At 44.1% G+C, this 20265-nt stretch overlaps 1 protein-coding gene across 6 annotated transcripts in view; it reads right to left on the reverse strand.

The window, feature by feature from the left end:
• The window catches only part of HAO1 (hydroxyacid oxidase 1), a 60244-nt gene that overhangs the window by 18320 nt on the left and 21659 nt on the right, over window positions 1-20265 (reverse strand). For all 6 annotated transcript variants that reach the window (XM_081150255.1, XM_081150252.1, XM_081150253.1 and 3 more), the window contains 3 exons: window positions 17707-17962; window positions 10214-10389; window positions 2284-2375 (listed from right to left, as the gene is read on the reverse strand). In XM_081150255.1, the coding sequence (XP_081006381.1) occupies window positions 2284-2375; window positions 10214-10389; window positions 17707-17962 (524 nt within the window). The remainder of the gene's footprint in view (window positions 1-2283; window positions 2376-10213; window positions 10390-17706; window positions 17963-20265) is intronic.

A 20265-nucleotide genomic window follows, 5' to 3' on the forward strand; every position in this document is an offset into this window, starting at 1 on the left:
AAGTAAGATTCCTAGTGATAAGAATTTCCCCATCCAAGGGAACTCTGCGATTTATAGAAATATAGAAATCATCTAGTCCAGCTGCTTTGCTCTTGCAATCAACACAGTACTATGAAGAAGTTCAGGCTGAAAAGTTAAAGCAACTTGCTCACCCAGATCTTACCCCTGAGAAGAGGCAAAACAAGAACTTGAACTTATGACTCTGGGCTCCCACTTCAGTGCTCCTCCCATGACATCACTCTGCTTCTTTCGCTCTCACTTATGATGTCACAGAATCTGCAGGAGAGCCAGTCCTTCTGTGTATCTACTGAAAAGTTTTACATCACAGCCTCCTGCAACCCTTTTGCCACTTACTTCAAAACCCACACACCAAGGAAAAAACATCTTCATGTAAAACAAACCCTTTCTCATATTTCTCTCACCATGATGGGCCTTAAATTTGCTCTAAAATATGAGGCAAAACTCAAGCAAGCATCTCCTCTCTTGCACACAGCATGCAAAGGGGAGGGTCATTGTTTTTCTTAAAAGTCTCGGAGACCACAGCTCAAAAAGCCCTTTTAGATAAGTTTCCATATCCCCTCAGCCAAAGTGAAATAAACCACACCATTTAGATATTTTTTCCTTAAAATCTAGTTAGATTTGATTTCAGTAGATTTAGATTTTTATTTTTAGAAAGCAAACTTAATTTGGCCCGCACACTAAGTCTATGTCTTCACACATAAGAGAGGCATAAATCTGCAAAAAAGTCAGGAGCTGTGACCAACTTTCCCTCCCTGCCCAGAGGAGGTGCTTCACTCTCCACCTCTATTTACCTGCAGACAATATTTAATATCACCTAAAAATATGGGTCTTTATAAGTAAGGCAGAATTGGAAAGGGCTGAAAACTTCCAGTTTTATTACTCAAAATCTTGACAGTGTAATCCTACAGTGTGCAAAGACTTGGTTCGTTCCTACCATGAGTGCTTTAGGAAAAACTGTGAGTACAGATATATGTACCCTAGATTCCCTTGTAGTCGTTTAGTCTGCTCTAAGACCGACACAACTGTCTACGAATTTGGCTAAATCAACCTGCTAGTTCAATAAAAAAATAATCCACTGCTTCTTGACTAAATTATTTCTTCTGCTCTACTTCCATGTGTTCTAATCAGTTCAACGGATTATCCCAATGAAAGCCATTCATTATAACAACTATGACTGAATGACTCTGATAAAAGGGGGAAGATCCATACGATGGTCCAGCTCAGAGACGGTGTTCTGAAAAGCCCATCCACATTGTTTGGTAAATCTATTTTTTTAGTTTTGTTACACGAGGCTAGCTTACTTTGCCTACAATAAATTGGATTATAGGATGTTGAAGTTTAAATGCACCAAAGAAATAATGTAAGGATGTTTAACGGGTGAGAAAACTGAGGTTTGGAGTAGAAATCGATTCCCTACACCCTGCTGCAGGTCAGGCCCTCTTCCTTGGCTATCATAACTATCCAGGCTACATCATTGATCTTCCTGCCTCCAGTCATGCCAAAACCCAATTTATAAGAGTCATTGCTGCTAATCAAGGCACTTCTATTGTACATCCAGTGACTCATATCATTCCAGATGAGTCCTTTACCTACCTAGGAAGGCATAGTTCCCAGGGTTCCCCCACCTCAAAGAGACACAACAAACAAAATGGATTACTTGGAATTCCCCAAACACATCCCATGTTTTTCCATTCCACATATACATTCGCACTTCTGAAAACAGGGATCCACATGAAGACAGGGCAGAGGTGAAAGGCAACGGCAAAATCATTGCCTCATTGAAGAGAACTGTGGCCAAGTCCCCACAGGTGGACAGCAGGGAAGAGAGATGCTTTTTAATACCCCACCCATACGGCTCCTGGCCCCATTCTGGATTATGGATCCATGAAATTCACTCCAGGATATGTGTCTGTCTCCATGATTTTCTATCTATTTCTGGGCCCCTAGTCCTGGATCTCAAAACCTGCCCCAGTGCCTCTTAACTATCGGTGTACCTATGATTACAAGAATAATCCCTGCCCACAAATGACTTATTATTTAACTTTCTTTAGTTCGTAAATAAGTGTATTGGACTAATTAATGATCTAATTTAGGTGGTTATGTGCCACTAAACGTAAAATTGGAGATCTCCTATATTCACATATATTTTACCTTGAGCATTCACACAAAAACATACACAGTGAAGAGGCAGACAGAGAGATGGTCAAACTGTGATGGAAATGAGAACTCCAAAAAGAAATCTCAGCATTTGCTGCAACTCACTGTGGCTGGCACCCCATCGAGTTGTCGAGCCCCGTGATTCGACACCAAAATCCCATCCAAACCGTGTTTCACTGCCTCCCTGGCATCATCTCCTAGAAAGAGCAAGACAACCATCATAAGAAAAGACTACTTATAGAAGGCTTGGGGTCAGAGGTCGAAGTATCCCAGTGGAAGGGAACCTGACCTCACAGGTATGTACCTCGCTAGGAACCCTTAGTACAGAAATACACCCAAGGGTTAGAGCTAGTATAGCAGATAGACATGAACTTCTTTCACATAGGTGGGTACAGGAGAGTTAACACTTAACAATTAACATGATAACAATAACAAGCGGTTCTGTGGTCTCCTGCTCTGGTTCAGTGATTGTGTCCTGAGGGGTCTGGAGAAAGCAAATTATCCTGAAATTCCAAAGGTATGTTATTGTAGATGCAAAAAGACAATACACAGGCTCAGTTAAGGAAAAGATTGACCTTTGTCAAGGAAGATACGGGCCTGCGACATGACAATCCGCCATTGTTTGCTTTTAGTTAGGAAGTTTCATTTCAGACCATCCTATGTGGTTACTTTAGGTCTCTGAGTGGACAAGGGCCACCATGCATATCTCCCCTGAGTTTGTCAGGTTTAGTATGTGGCCCATTTTTGGCAACACTTCCATCTTTTGGTCACAAATCAATCCAAAGGATGCATTGATGACCAACCATTTGGTTGGATAATGTGGTCCAACGGTGCCAGGAAGGCTCATTCCTAGGAAGTCTTAGTATGAGCATTTGTCTTGCTGAACAATTGACCACTGCAGATGGGGCAAGACCGTAACCTAGGATGGAAGTCAAAGCTGAATTTTTCTCAAAAGTAGAAAGCAGGTAAGTGGGAGGCAGTCAGGTCTTACGGGCCTTCATGAAGAAAAACACTCTGGGTCCCTTCTAGCCTATAAGCTATCATGACCCAAGTTTTGCTGTTTATTTCGCTTCTCTATATTTTGTTTCTAGTATAACATTTACTTATAGTTTGAGGACACACCACATACCTCTTCAGTTTTCATAATCTGACCAAATATATTTTATATTTTAAACTATTATTCTCAGCATGCTCCCAATAACAAACCATTTGCTAACAGAATAATGAAAGTAATGCTAGTTCTCAATTTGAACAAAAATAGTTGGCCCAAGATTGTAATGAAAATCATATTTTGGAAACTTAAGCAGATGGATACAGAACATGGTATGTATTCATTAACTCAACCATGGAGATCAAGGAGAGAGCTGATTAAGAATAATAAAAAAAATTCATAGGAGAACCTGTAGTTCTGAATGTTTTCAAATTTTATGCTGAAACACCATTTCCAAAATGTTTCATGGAATACTAGACTTTTAAATATCTCCATATTTTAAAATAATGCTAGTATTATTTTTCTTCTAAAATTACAGGTAAATGAAAACGTTAAACCTATGTTTTATGGGCTGAATGCTTGTGTCCCCCCAAAAGCTTTAGGTTGCAGCCCTAACTTCCAACGTGATAGTCTTTGCGAAATATTTAGGGTTAGATGAAGTCGTGAAGGTGGGGCTCTCATGATGGTGTTAGCACCCTGATAAGAAGATACCAGAGAGCTTGCTCCCCACCCTCGCCTTATCCCCACAAAGAAGAGGTCACCTGAGTGCACAGTGAGACAGTGTCCTCCGCAGCCCAAGGAAAGAGCCTTCACCAGAGAATGAGCATAATGGACCCCTTGTCTCAGACCTGCAACCTCCTAAATGGTAAGAAAATTAATTTCTGTTGTTTAAGCCGCCCAGTCTGTAGTATTTGGTTATGGCAGCCAAGCTGACTAAGCCATCATGTCCTTGTTGCTCTTGTCAGAATCCGCCTTTAAGCAATGCTGCGACAAATCCTAAAATGCAACGACACAGTGCGAAAGGTGCCCTGATACGTAAACATCGGTGTTTACCAACGACTTCGTATGCTGTCCATTCCCCTGTGAGCCTGAGTTACTATGCATTTACTGTATACCCAATAAATGATCCATAGTCTACATTTACTTCATATTAAATGTAAAACCTCCTGTTCCTACAGGACCGTTTGGGCTGTTTTAATCCAAGCATGCGCTCCATCTCGTGAGATCTTACCGGCAGTTTCTGAGGCGCTCATGGGGAAAGGCCCTAGCCTCAAGACCGAAAGATGACTTCTTTCCCCCTCTAGTGACTGACTCATATTTTACACTTTAATGTTGCTTTATATTTGGACCAGATGTGTTTAATTACAGATCTTTCTTTTCCTGGATTTCTAATTGCCTTTCCTTTCTCTCCATTTATCATGAGACTTTAGAGTATCAAAGTCCTTCACGCCTTCCCATGACTAACCTACTGAAGTCACCTAGTGTCCCCTCTGCGGACACCCCGAGCCCCCGCCCTCCTGCTCTCTCCTGCTGTGACTGCTCAGCCCACAGCCCCCCTGCACCTGCAGGGCTGACGGCCTGTAGTCAAGTCTATGCGCTCATTGGGTTCATGTGCTCACTTGCACTACATTCCTGTGGAACTTCCTAAAAGAAGCAGCTAAGCTTGCAGGTCACTTAAATAACTTCTCTTGTGTGTGAATAACTGGATGAGACACGATATTCTACACTGAAAGCTCCTTTTCCTTGGGGTCTTAAAGACATTACTCCTTTGTCTTCTAGGGCCCGCGGGTGGTGACGAGCCGGTGGAAGCCACTTCGGCTCCCACTCCTTGGTAAGTAACCGGTTTTAGGTTTGTTCTCTCTTTACACACATTTCCCCCTGAAATTTCATAAGCTGTGGTGTTCTTTCAACGGGGTGACTTAGGTCTCCAGCATTTGGGCATGTTTGTCTGTACGAATTTCCTCCCTGTCTCTCTCTTTCACTTCTTTATCTGAAGACCTTTCTCAACTGAGCTTTGGACATTTTAAAAGGTTTTCAAGCCTCTTCTCATTTAATCATATTTTCCTTCTATTTGTCCTGTTGCCATTTGACATTTTGGGAAATGTCATTAACCTTCTTGTTCAATTAATAATTTCATTTTTAATTCCAGAAATCATATTTTTAAAAGATTTGGTAGCTTCTTTTTATATTCTGATTTTCTTTTCATGACGTACTTTTCTCATTTAGATATATTTTTGGCTTCTCGTCTATTAGTTGGAATTTTTTAATTTGCTTTTCTTGTGTTCTCTCTTTCTTCTAGGATTAACTTTTCTGTAGATTTATCTTGGTCTTTTAGGTTTTCATTTTTCTGATATACCTTGTGATGCTAAATTTTTCTTTTTATATTTAAGGGAGAAAGATTGGGAAGCTGCTATGTAGCCTCCTGGGCTGTTCTGAAAATCACTTTAATTCCTCCCAAGTCTTTGCTGGGAATAGAAATTTTTTCTTGGAGCATCATGTGGGACAAGGCAGGGGGCTATTTTTGGACTGTGAATTCCTCAGGTGTCAGGGTGAGAATAACACCATGTCATATTGTAAATGTTACCCACCCACAGGTTACCCCAGAATCCCAATACATGAAGATTTCAAAAATGGTTATCTAAAAAGACAGCCTTCATACAGTGCCAGCCAACAGGACTTTCTCCGATGTCCATGTTCTATACAGTAGCCACTGGCCACGTGTAGCTGTTACACAACTGAAGTGTGGCACTGTGACTAAGGAACTGGAACTTTACTCTTATTTCATTTTCATTAACTTAGCCACACTTGGCAAGTGACTGCTGTATTGGATAAATCAGCTTTAATGTTTGCCTGAGTTTACCTATTCTAATAAAGAGAATTTTAAAAGTCTGGGTGTATACATAAGTAACCTTAACAAACAATGTAAAATATATTTAGAACTGTTGTGGTTTGCTCTGGTTATCTGGTTGTGTGTATGAGAATCAAATATCAAATCAAAAGTTTTTTAAAGTCAAAATGTATGAACTGTAATATTTTATAAGCCCCATGACTGAGGATGTATGCAGCCCTTTGATTTATATTCAGATGTCTGCCACAATGTAGTTGCCACCTGTGTTTTGAGAAATTGAATATTTCAGTAAACAGATTCTATACAGTATAGAAAAGTGATTAACTGCTTAGGCTTAGTAGTGAGACCACATGGATTTGAATCCTGTATCTGCTTGCTATGTAAGTGGCAAGTTATTTAACTTCTTTGCACATCAGTGTCCTAACCCATAAAATGGGGATAATCCACATAAGATTGGTTTGTGGATTAAATTAATTGAACAAGTATTTAGAGTAACATCAGATAAACTAACTATTATTATTATCATCTTCTGGTGTGGGAAGCATAAATTAAAAAGATGAATTGGTGGAGGAAGATTTATTTGCTGGATGCTTTGGCAAGTCTGAGCTTTATTTATAGCAACAACATTGCCATCCCAGTAAGGATTCAGATTATAAACAGCCTCTGGTCTGAAGTAAGTGCTACTTAAGTAACGGTTTGTTATCTTCTATCATTTCAAGTGATTTCCCATGTTTTTCTAGGCAGTGCTGGGGAATGTAGGAAACGGTCTACTCAGAAGATAGGACCATGCGTGTCTAGCAAGGCAAAGAAAGAAAGAACAATTTGCGAGTAAACATGAGCACCTTTTGTTAGCTGCTTATGAAACACTGCCCACAGTTTTACATTTTACTTTAACCTAGAGAGGAAACAATGTTGCCTTAATGAGAGGGTTAAAATGTTCTGATCTAGGAAAATGTTCATGAATCTTCGATGCTTTCTCTAAGCCTTAGGGCTTACCAGCATGGCATTCCACATCTGTTCATGTGCCAGGCACTGCCTTCACTGGCTGACGAATACAGTAGTCAACAGAGAATAGCAGTGTTTGCGATTTTATTAATACATTGTTTCTATATTTAATCTAAAATACCAAAGTGAAATGTAAATACTCAAGATTTACCCTGGGGCCCTTGGAGCTTTTGAAGCGGTCCTGGTCCTCTGTGCTCCCTTATAAGACTTTGGTAAGTAAATACCAGGCACATGGCAGCCTTTGAAACGCGACAGGGAGCATTTGAGTGAATGCGCTTTGAGAGTGTCTTGAAAAAAAAAACTGCATACAGAAAAGAAGGCACTTAGAGCATAGTTTCTGCAAAACAAAAAGCCACTCTGGAAGTGAGACAACTTAGGTTTAAAAAAGATTTTTAATTGGGGGAAAAAAACCCAAAAACCTCTAAAAAACATTACATTTTTGCTCATAAAGCCACTTATTCGTTAGCAAGAGTTGTGGTGAAGACCAGACCCTGTCTCAATACATGTTGCAGTTTGTGTTGAAGTTTTCCAAGGGCAGAGCTTAACCACAGCGAGAGATTGCATCTTAGTCTACAATTTGCTGGTGAGGGGACTATTTCACTGATATCTTTCCAGTTGCCTGTGCTTTTATGTGCCTGCAACCATAAGCTGCATCTTTCTAGTAGAAGGGGAGTGAAAGAGTATGAGTGGCTCGCAGTGGATCCCTGAGATGAAGACTTCTGGATGAAGATCTGTGAGACGAAACGCAAGCACTGGGTTTCCCAGAAGGGGCACCGCCCTGGGCCCCCCCCCCCCAAACCCTTCCCCCGTTTCCAGACCGAGCCCAGGCGCTGCCTTGGATGCAGTTGTGGTCATAGAAATGATTCTTATTTGTTAAATAAATGAAATAAATAGCTACAGAGAAACCAGACAATGTAAACTGTACATGTATAAATAAGTTATTTCCCTTCAAATGCCAAATGTCTCAACTCTCTTTCTCTCGCTTTTGAGCTCTCTCTAATTTATAGACTCATACAGTTTTCACTGAAGATTTTACTCAGTAAACATTTGGGCTATTTGCTGTGTGCAAAACATTATGAAAACATGCAGAAACAAGTGGCACAAAAAGAGAGGTAAATAGTGGTGCTGGGGGTCGTAGGTAAGATGACCACAGAATGAAGTTCTAGAAGTCAAAATATTTTTAACATAACACGTGAGAGTAAAGTCTAATTCAACAGAGTTCCATCATCTCCTAGAGGACATCGTTGTAGAAAATGGTAATATATTGGGAATCTTACATTGAAAAGTTAAAGAATTAAATAACCTCATTCTTATATTTGTCCCCTGTTTTACATGGACAAATATGGGACTATACTAAAATGTTATCTTTCCCTGGTGTTTTCAAGCCAGTTGCTCTAGGTCACCTCTGTGATGAGCACGAATTAAATGCTGGAAACTACACTAATTTCCTAATTCGATTACACCCCCTGGCTCCCTCAAGTCAGCCACAGTTATCTCTTGCCCGAGCAACAAGAGGTCCTTGAAGGTGCCCCCTGCCCCCAGTGTTGTCCCATCTATCCACTAGATGCATCGTACAAAATGTGACTTTTCCAAAACGGTCATCTGAGGAGGTTGCTTCCCTGACCAAGATCCTTAGCGGTTCTCAAACATCCAAAGTCTACATTCTCTAAATGGCTTACATGGTTTATATTCTTTTATTTTGCCATTAGTTCAGTCTAAGAGGCATTTGACCTGATAGCATAGCAAAACTCAGGCATCATCTTTCATTTGGAGATGAAATCTTCCCTAACCCACCCTTAGAATTGCCTACACTGTGTTCTAAGCACATCCTTACACCGCATAGATTTCTACCTCAGCACCGGTAACATCTCATTGCACCAAATTCTTGTTTACAAGTCTGTCTCCTACAAGAATGGGGTCCCCTTTTGGCTAAGAACCTCAGCTTGTGTGTGTATGTTTTAATTTTAGCACACAGTAAGCATGATAAATATTTATGTGACGGATGGATGGATGGATGGATGGATGGATGGATGGATGGACGGACCAATGGGGCAGAACCTTCAGGTCGATGTCCTTAGGACCTACAGTGGAATGTGGCTGCCGGAAGTGGCACGAACAATCCCAGGTGACAGTATGGATGGGACTACGGTAAGCAAAACTTGTTGAAAAGTGTCTGTAACACCAGGATAAACTCATTGCAGCTTAATTCTCAGAAACTGAGCAAGAACAACGATCGACAGGAAAGAGTGAAAGCACAGGTTAGGATAGATCTGGATCTAAACACATCCCCTCTGCTTGGAAGCTTCCCTGGGCCCATCCTTTTACTTCTATTAGCTTCATTCCTGCACACATAAGATTAAAAAGATAAATTCAGTGGCATGCCTAGAGCTTGATAAACAGGTGCCCTATTCAAATAAAACCTATAGAAAGGTTTGATTCTAAGCCGTTGGGAAGCCTGCGGTAAGTTAGTTGAATCTCTCATCCCAGAGCCACTTACTTAAACATTTGCATTTAAAATAATATGTTTGGGGCAGTGTCTATTTAACCATACTACAAGAAGTGTTTTCAAAGGTGAGAAAACACTTTTGTGGGTGAGCACATTTACCCTCCAAATTATTACAGCCGCTGTATCTCCCTGTGGGGACTGCATACGTACGGACCCAGGGGAAAGTAAAGCTCCTTAGTGCCCAGGGCTTGACACCTGAGGATTTTAATGTCCTAGCCGACCACCCTTTACAGCGAGGTGGTGTGGGATTCACCTCCTTCTGAAATCGGTCCTAGTCATTGGTATTTAGAAGGAACAGGAGAAAAATACGGAGGCTCTTAAAACAGGTCTGGTTATTAGAATATCATCCGTGGGCTTCTGTTGGCCTAAGAGCAACTCTTGTAACTTTCAGCAGGAGCAAGACCTTCCACCTAGGCCTTGTCAAGCTCCAAACTAAAGGCAACAGTATCCCAGGGCTTTAAAATGGGTAACTTCTTGCCGCTCGGGAGCCCTGCTCGCCCTCAGTGTGTCACCTACGAACGAGGAAAGGATTTACTCACTAACATCGAAAGACAGACCTGAGAGATGGAATGCCTCTTTCAAGTTCCATGTTAATTTTTCCTGACCATTTCCCTTAAAAACATCATGATCGTATCCACAAAGGATCACAAAATCAGTCCAAAGTCAGGTAGAGAAAGAAACAAACCTCTCAAGATGCCTTTTGCGACGATTGGCAGCGACGTGAGCCCCCTGAGCCATTTCATGTCCTCCCAGCTGATGGACGGGTCTATCGCTTTAGCCACGTACGTGGCAAGTCCACTGTTGTCGCCAAAATCCTCCTTAGGGGAAAACGCTAAATCGTTGGTTTCAAAATTTTTCATTCTGAAAGAAAGAGATGTATAAGATGAGAAACTCCTCCAAGCTGGAGAGATCTTTACAATGACTCAGTCAATAAAAAAAGTTACCCCCAGGTTTCCGCAACCACTATTGCTGTGTGCGATTGTTTTAAAAAGTAGCTCTATAAAGGTACAATTCACATACCATACAGTGCAAGTAATAGTGTGTGTGTGTGTGTGTGTGTGTGTGTGTGTGTGTGGTGTGTTCATATGTATATCCTGTGGGTTCTGTTTCTCTGGAGAATCTGACTAATACAGGCCGTTTCTCTTGCTCCTGGAGCCTGAGTCCCCACCCACACAGCAGACTTGCAGTGTCAGGTACATTAATGTATAAACCCCCAGCTCCCCCACCCCGAGGCCGACTAGCTCTAAGATATCTCCCACATGATATCCCGCAATTCCCCAGCGGGACTGAGCTTCAGTGGCCCACAGTAGTAGGTGTCTTGAAAACGTGACCACTGCTCACCGCCTTCCCTCCGTGTACCACCTCCCCACTCCTCTACCAATATTCCCTTCGTCTTCCAAAGGAACCACCGCCACTTAAACCGCTGGCTCCCAGTCTGCTCCTAGAGGAGCCCAAACTGCGAGCCAGCTCCACCGGGTCGCTGCCTCCCCTCCGTCTGACTTCGTTACCTCGCGGAGACCAGCATTTCTCTCACTCACCGGTGAGGCTCTGCGGGCTCACTCTGTACCTGAAGTCCTTTCTCTTGGTCTAAGGCCCTGATGTCCTGAGTGGGTTTTGGCAGTTCCCCAAACTGGGTACAAAGCCCCTTCTGTCTGCATCTCTGACCACTAGCTGGGTGGATGGACATCAGGATACACAGCGACACCATCCATGTGACTTAGCTGCCTTCAGTCCCAAATCCAGTTGTGAACCTGATTCCTCTGGAAGGCTGTCTTTGAATGATGACAATGACCTGGATTCACCTGCTCTTCCGCACATTATAAATTACCCTGCTGGCCAATCTTCTCTCTGGGTATAAATACAGCTGCACCTCGACCTCTGACTTAGTCATGGCTCTTTCTTCCCTTCCACTAGCTCTGCCATTGAATATAGAAAGGATCCTGGAGCCATAACTATAACCATTTTATATAAACCTAGAATTACATAGGCACACTATTTTAAAATTATTTTTAAGAGGATCATAAGATTTCCTTTAATATAAAACTAAGCTTAGTGCTTTTTTACATTTTAGTGCACTTTCAGCTAAAATAACTGGTTGGGTAGCTTGGGTGGCACATATTATCAAAGGATAGGAACATTCATGTCCAATATAACTCTATTCAAGCCACTGGCAAAGTTTTCACAATAAGAATTAAACAGTAAGTCCTATAGTTTCATGGACTTAGGAGGCCCTTATAGATCATAGAAAATGCCAACTCCATGAGAGCCGTGCTAGTACCCATCTATTCGTTGAGCTTTGGTGTGGATTTTAGCTGCAATGCTTGAACATCTCTTTTTTTATCAGATCACTTAGGGTTGTACATTTTATCACAGACCCTGGTCTTCCATTGTCATCCTAACTTGAATTAAGCTAACCTTCTGGTCAAAAAACAGATCCGTATCATGGAGAGCTTATTCTACTACTTAGAAATAATATTAAGTGATATTAAATTCTAAACTTTTAAGGAATATTGTTAATAAGAAAAAGGTCTGGTCTGTCTCTCCCATACCAAGACCAGAGGGGGAAAAAAAGAAAAACATTTGTATGTGTATATACTCTGCACAGCACCCCACACCGCTCCCAAACAAGCTACAGTGTTTCAGCAGGGGCGGGGGTGAAATGGGTAGGAAAAAACAGAAACATGGATAAAATTATATAAATAACTGTTGTTATTCTTGGACCGTGCAATGCAGATCAACACTTGAATGAATGTTGCCTTACAGAAATCTCAGTGCACAATGAAGCCTTGTTGTTACTCTAAAACGTTGTTCAAAGCCAGAAGCCAAGAAAAAGTTTTCAGATATCTTGACAGAGACCCGCGATGGAGTGTTTTACCAATGGCTCCGAAGGAAACCTCCATGAATGCTATTTTTATTTGAATTATGACATATACACAAGAAACACTTAAAGCGGCTTCTGATAACCAAAGTATTCCATTTCGTAAGGAAGGAAGGGGCAACATCAAAATAATAACGTGATTACTTCTGACTTAATTCTCCGAATCCCAATCTATTTAATGACCCAAAGGCAAGGGATAGAATTTCTTCTTTGTAAGGAACTCATTGTGCCTTGAATGTTCCTCAAATATACTTTTTAATCTAATATACAAATTACTTTAGCTTTTAGTAAGTTAGCACCATGCAAACAGTAACAACTACTGAAAGAAAGTTAAACATTATTAAATCACCAGTAATAACACTAGTAATAAATATTATGGAGAAATATATAATATTATTTTGTTATAAGTATTGATAATATGACATTAAAGATAAAGCTACATGTCCCCATAGTGGGAAACAAAATAAAAAATAACAACCATGAGAGCCAATGATATCAACACAATATGAGAGAGACAGAGAGATTCATAATACATCCAGGAATTGGTACACAGGCCACTAGCCTTTAATTCCGTGGTTAGCAAAACACTTATATTGAGAACATAGCCCTACTAATCTCTTCCTCAATGTGGCTGAGCAGTTAGAAGAAAGGTCGAAGGACTGGATATTAAGTTTGAGCTCAAACCTTTTGTTCAACTTCTTACTAGTCATGTTTTATTGGGTAAATCTCATATGATCTAATACAGTTTCATTTACTGATTCAACATTACTTCCTGAGCACCCACTGTGAGCCAGTGTTTTAGATGTTTAGGGTATACCAGTAAATGAAACAGTCAAAAAGCTCTGGCCACATAGGGTTGACATTCTAGCACGAGGAGATAGGAAATAAACAATAAAATCAATAAGTAATTTATGGAGCAAGTTGGGTCATACATGCCATAAAAAATAAAGGAAAAAGCCGTGGCCGGGTTGCTCAGTTAGTTGGAGCATCAACCCATACAATCAAGAGGTTGTGGGCTCAATTCCTGGTCAGGGCACATCCCTGGGCTGTGGTTTTGATCCCATGTCAGTGCGCTTACGGGAGGCAACTGGTCAATGTTTCTCTCTCACATCGATGTTTGTCTCTCTCTAAAAATCAATTTATATAGATATAGATGATATAGATATAGATATAGATGATATATAGATGATATAGATAGATATAGATGATATAGATATAGATATAGATAGATGTAGATATATAGAGGATATAGATATAGATATAGAGGATATAGATATAGATATAGAGGATATAGATAGATTAGATATAGATATAGATGATGATATAGATATAGATATAGATATAGATATAGATATAGATATAGATATAGATATAGATATAGATATAGATATAGATGATATAGATGATATAGATGATATAGATGATATAGATGATATAGATGATATAGATGATATAGATATAGATAGATGTAGATAATCTCCCCCCTCAGGTGAAGATTTTAATTAATTTTTAAAAGCAGAGTCGAATAAGAGGTACATGAACTCGTAGAGGCTTAACTTGAAAATTAAAACATAATCAAACTTAGCCTCCTTGAGCGGCCACCTTGTAGCTGCGATTGGCAGACGGGTTGTTGCGTGCACACCGCTGTGGCTGCTACAACGAAGGACCGCAAACCCAGGGGCTGAGAGGGGCAGATTTATTACCCTGCCGGCTGGAGGTGAGGAGCCCAGAATGATTCTCACTGGGCTGCACTCGAGCCGTGGACAGCGCTGTCCTCCTTCGGAGGCTCCAGGGGACAGTCGCTCCCTTGCCCGTCCAGCCTCCGGAGACCGCCTGTGCTCGCCGCCTGCGGGGTGTCCTCGGCCTCCGCGGCCGCATCGCCTCCTGCGCGGGCTCGGGCCGCCTGCCCCCTCTCCCGGGCCCGCAGCGGCGGGAAGTCTGGGCGATCGATACTCCAGGATAACCTTCCCACCTCAGAGCCTGTGGGGCATGGCGTCTTTGGGGTTTAACACCCTTACCCTGTTCAACACGGTTTTGCCCCGAATGTTTTTCTAACCACGGAATTCACGGGCTACGGGGCCACGTATCAAGGCCACCTTCGAAATGTTCCTCCCCAGAGCCCCTCCAAGACCCCGCACGTGCGGCGTCTCCATCCTGATGTCTCCTGTGTGTTTCCACTTTGGTTTCCCGCTATAAAGACAGGAAAACGCTAGAAACTGAGGACGTTAGGGGTGCCCTGACTCCGGGGGGGGGGCAGGGGAGCCGGGGGCTGGAGGGGGGTCAGGGAAGTACTGGGGGGCCCGCCCATGGTAGGCTGGCGCCCCTTTCACCCTGAGGGGCCCCGAAGACCTTCGTGCGTGTGCTCTGTCCGGCCGCTGGGCTTCACAGGTCATCTCAGGGCTAAGGGGGCACGTGTCCCCCCCCCGCAAACCGCGGAAAGGGGGGTGTCATGATTTCCCTGGGCCTTAGGCCATGATTGGACACGACTCTCCTTCTCTTTCGGGGCCCTGGCAGCGCAGCACAGCGGGAGCCGGGCCCTCCCCAGGGCGCAGGACCGGCCCTGGGGCGCTCCTGCGGGAGCAGAGGAGGGTCCCCCACCCCACCCCACCCCACCCCACCCCCGGGACCCTCCTGCAGCTCCGAGGGGCCCACAGCGTGTGCTTCGCATATCAGCCGAGGGGGCGACCCGGCCCCTGACCCGGTGCCCAGGCTGCGCAGAGGAAGCTGCGGCCGCGGGGAGGGGGGAGGGGGGAGGGGGAGGGGGAGGGGGAGGGAGCAGGGGGAGGGGGAGGGGGAGGGAGCAGGGGGAGGGGGCGGGGGCGGGCTCCCCCTGCGCTTCCTGCGCCCCGCCTGCCACACCTCACGTCTGAACCGCGCTTCACCTCGCTCCGGGCGGGGCGGCGGGGAAAGGGGGCCGCCCCCCCCCCCCCCCCCCGGGCTGTAACAGATGCGCTGTCCCCGCGCCCTGGGCTCTGCCCCCCGCGCCCTGGGCTCTGCCCCGCGGCCCGACCCCGCCCGCGCGCCCCGGGTGCGGCCGCGCCGGTGCTTCCTGCGTTCCGGGTAGACGGCGATGGCTCATCACTCGACCGTCTTCGGCCGGGGCTGGGGCGGCTGCGGAGCCCCGGCCACTCCCGCGGGACAAAGGGCCCTTTGTCTCCCGGTCCTGCGGGTCATCCGGGCGGGGCCCGGGAGCCCAGGGAGGGGGGGACGCGAAGCCCGCGCTGACCCAGGGGCCCTGGCGCAGGAGCAGCGCAGGAGCGAGACGCACGGGCCGAAGGAGCGGCCGTGCTGTGCCCCCCCCCGCGCCCCTCGCCCCCCCTTCTCCGCGCCTCCCCTGCGCGCCTTTGGTCCGCGCGAGGGGCCGCTCGGCTGCGGAACCGCCCCTGCGACCAGCACTGTGGCCGGTGCCCGTGGGGCGGGATCGCGAGCTCCTGTTGAAATGGCCGGAGGAAAATCACGAGGACGTGTCCTGCCAGGAGCCTGGGGGGGGCACCGCTTTTAGAAAGTCTAGAAAGTCAAGCCACCAACGCAGAGAAGCGGTGTGAAGACAGATCTCACACCGGGGAAAGCTGAAGGCATCTTCTTCCCTTAGAATCTGGCTAAAGGTGGGAATAGGGCAGGGACGTTTTGCTTTTGCTTTCTTAGGAAGACGGGCTGTTTGGGTACCCCAGCGCCTGGGACAGGGCAGGGAGGCAGGTCTGACCTGGGCAGAGCACTTCTCTCTGCCTTTGGCCACAGAAGGTGCCACATTCGGGAACAGCACCCTCAACCCGCCTGGAGGGAGGTCACATCACACAGCTCATTTACAAATGGCCCAGCAGCAAGAGTTTACACACAACAGTTTATACCCAAATAGCAGAGCTCAGTGGCAGGTATGTGAGGCACAGGGCTGTGTATGGACTCAGGCGCCGGTTGCCATGCATCCTGTTCTATAGCATAGGGAGAGTTCCCGGCTCCCAGCAGTCTTCTTGTCCTCATGTGGAATGCTGGTTTGATGTTGAATCTTCCAGATTTGGGATCTTTCAGAAGGGTTAACTTTAAACGTAGACAGAATAAGCGGTGGCCAATGTGAAATGAGGCCCCGGGCCCAAGGAAGGCAGCCTCGCTGTTTCCCAGACTCCCAAGTAGGCTCTGAAAGCCCATCATCAAATGTCCTCTGTAAACACTAAGATTTTGATTCCTGCTGGAACGCATTGAGCCCTGAAGGTTATCGGTCACACACTGTATGAAAAATCCTTAGAGCAGATTTTGGTGGGAACTGGGGGGGAAGGAAAAAACAAAGGGGAAAGGGGCCTGTCGCTTAGGGACGTTGGGGTCTTTCTTATACACTCCACTAAATTCTCAGCTTTACTAAAGATGATTCTAAGTCTCAATTCTTATAGGAAAAAGGACCATCCCCCTGCTAATGGACAAGCTGACTGACCTAATGAAACCATCCTTGCTCAATTATAGATTATTAGACACATTGTTTATGCTAAGATGAGTGAGTGAATGAGCCAGTGAATAAATGAATTAATCTTCATCTACAATTATAGAGGGATAGTGTGGCTGGGTAACTTAGAGCGTCATCCCGACGCGCCAAGGTTGGAGGTTTGATCCCTGGTCAGGGCCATACAGGAATCAACCAATGATGCATAAATGGGTAGAACAAATTGATGTTTCCCTCTCTCTCCCTCTCTCTCTCTCTCTTCCCCCCAATCTCTCTCTTTCTCAAATCAAAAAAGAGGGATATTGCTCAAAGAAGTCATTGATGAGGAATCAGGCACGTGGCTTCATTTGTCTCCACTCTTTAAGCTTTTTTCAAGCTTCCTAGCCATAGTTTCTCAAATACAATGAAAAATAGAAGTTAATAGGTGGCTCTGTGACTTCAACAGACAAAGAACTAGGGTATTGGGATCACAATAAACCTGTTGCCTGGACTATATTAAGTGTCTTCTATCTATATGGCTATTCATGCTTCCCAAAGCCCTTTATACACTCTGGTACATAAATTTATTTGGCTTTTATAGGTATAATTTATATCTCTTTTATAGCTCGAGTATGTGACACCCATAAAAGGAGTGTGATTTGCTGGAAATTATGGGGATATTTGCAATGACACTATCTCTAGAATCCAGACCCTACCATTCCCAGACAAGAGCCCTTTCAACCATACTTTGGAACCAATGTTCTATGAAGAACTAATTCCCCAGACCACTCGCTTGGAAACTGGAGAAAACCTTTGGAGCTGGCTCATGACAAGAGCGAAGAGAGTTAGAAAACCATCTGAGGGGCCCAGGAGATCAGAGACCCGTGGTTACCTGAGCTGGGGTGGGAGCTTGAACCTGTTACGCACGTCGTCAAAGCGGTTGCCCAGGTAAGGCGTGTCCACTGTCACAAATATGGCCTTGTAGCCCATCCGCTCAGCCCGCCGCACGAGCTGCTTGGTGACTTCACGGTCCTTGTAGATGTACAGCTGCAGCCAGCGGAGCGCCTCTTGGCCGGCCTCCGCCACCTCTTCGATTGAGGAGGTGGCCCAGGAGCTCAGCATCATGCCAGTCCCCAGGGACCTGCAGGCTGAGAGAGAGAGGAGATCAAGGCAAGCCTGGCATTCTCCCACTCCAAACACTAGGGTCTTAGGTTAAGGGTTAAAGAATCTACAAGGGCAATTTGGCAAAAAGAGGTCAAATCTTTAAAAAGTTAGAAATGTGCATTTTTTCCACACTCTGTGAATTGATCTGGAAGACAAAAATGAGTCAATTAGCCAAAGGCAAAAAATCCTGGGAACAATCTGAACATCCAACCTTAGGGGACTGGATAAAGTACAGTTTATATATAAAACGAGATGTACACTCCATGAAAGGTAATATTTCTGCGATGGTTAATTTGTGTCAACTTAGCTACACCATGGTAGCCAGATATTGGCTCAAAAGTGTCTGGATGTTGCTGTGAAGGTATTTTTTAGATGAGATTAACATTGAAATCAGTAGACTTTGAGTAAGCAGATTACTCTCCATAGGTGGATGGGCCTCATCCAGTCCATCAAAAGGCTTATAAAAGAAGACTGACCTTCCCTAAGGAAGAGGGAATTCTACCAGCTGTCTTTCTTGAGACTCAAATTGCAACATCACCTTGTCTCTGGGTCTCCATCCTACCAGCTTACCCTATAGATTTTGGACTCACCAGCCTCCACAATTGTATGAGCCAATTCCTTAAATAACCAGATAGATAGATTAGATAGATAGATATTCCTTTCTCTCTATATAGATAGATAGCCAGATAGATAGATAGAAAATATTATATATAATATTTTTAACTTCTAAACTTTTAAATTTTATCTTTAAAAATATTGTTTAAGGTGTATTCTACCATTTATGTTGTATTTTAAAACTTTATAATATACTAGACATCCTAAATAGAAGCAGTTTCCTTGTATCCTTTTGAGCAAGGTATCAAAAATAAATGAACAAACAAATGAAAAATTAGATAGACTACTCTAACCACTTGTCTTAGAGAACTTGAAAGAATGTAGGTAATAATCTTTCCTCCAAAAATAGGCAGCAAAATTGGGGTCATCTTTAGTGGAGGAGAAACTTATCTAATGTTTATATAGCATATACCAAACATGCCATGAGACAAGAAATGAACATATAAAACTGACAATATGACCCTGGGACATTCAGCTTATCCATGTGCCCACCATATACCAAATGAGAGTAAAAGTAGTTGTCCAAGCGACACACAGGGAGATGGTGGGAAGCCAGTGACATGCTCCTTAGAAAGCAACTTTAAGAGGATATAAAGCTTCCATGCTTCTAAAACTTTAGCGGACAGACAAATCCCCCGGAGTGTTTGCAAAACCACAGATTGTAAAACCCACCCCCAGAGTTTCTGATTCGGTTGGTCTGAGATGGGGCCCGAGAACTGGCCTTTGTAACCAGCTCCAGGTGATGCTGGTGCTGGTGCTGGTGCTGCTGGTCCGGGACCACATTTTGACATTTAAACAGTAGCGTTATCATTTGGTAGTAAAATGCTAAGTTCAAATGATAATAAAATGGATTTTGTTTTTGATACATTTTATTTTTCCTATGCCTTTGAGGGTGTTTCTAATCCCCATTCTTCAGGCCACAGGCCAGATAAAGAAGATCCGAGCTGCAGATTATAGTGTCCATGTACCACTAAGCTGTTCCTTACAAGTGGCCCTTTGATCATTTCTCCCATAGGGATTAATGGAGCACAAAATGTTGTCTGACAAACCACATTTTATTGAGTAATAGCACGTATGAACATCTGGACCACTGTCTGATCTTTATTAAGATTTGTAGTATGGAAATAGCTCAGGCCATCCACTGTTGTTTGGAAGGAACCCCAGGGGACATTGATTGCTTGGGCCAGAATCCCCTAACCGTCAGTTTCCCATAAAGAAGTTATGTCCTGAAGAGAATGTAACCTAACAAAGGTCGCCCAGAGAGGGACAGCAGAGTGGGAGAAGAACACAGCACGTCTAACCACTCCCCCAAGGCAAAGATCTTTCTAGAACTCCCAGGTGCCCAAAAGACTCCCTTGGAATCAAGCACAGATAAATGCACTCCCCCGGTCCTTCAGGGCCATGGGCAACCAGGGAAGCAGGTTTGCCACATGCTGCCAGCTCTGGGAAGGCCTGGAGCCTCGGAAAACAATGGGTAAGGCCTGCCACGCGCTGTAAGAGCAGAGTGTGGCTACACAAGATGGTCCAGCGAAAAGGACCATCCAATGATAGGGCACCGTCTTGTAGTTTACACAAAGCCAACAAGAATGAAAAACCCTCAAAAAGATAAGAAATATCTACAGACATTCCATACAGATCATTAAAATCCTACAAACCAATCCATCAAAAATAT

This window comes from Miniopterus schreibersii (genome assembly GCF_964146895.1).
Source record: "Miniopterus schreibersii genome assembly, chromosome: 10".
Classification (NCBI taxonomy): Eukaryota; Metazoa; Chordata; class Mammalia; order Chiroptera; family Miniopteridae; genus Miniopterus; species Miniopterus schreibersii.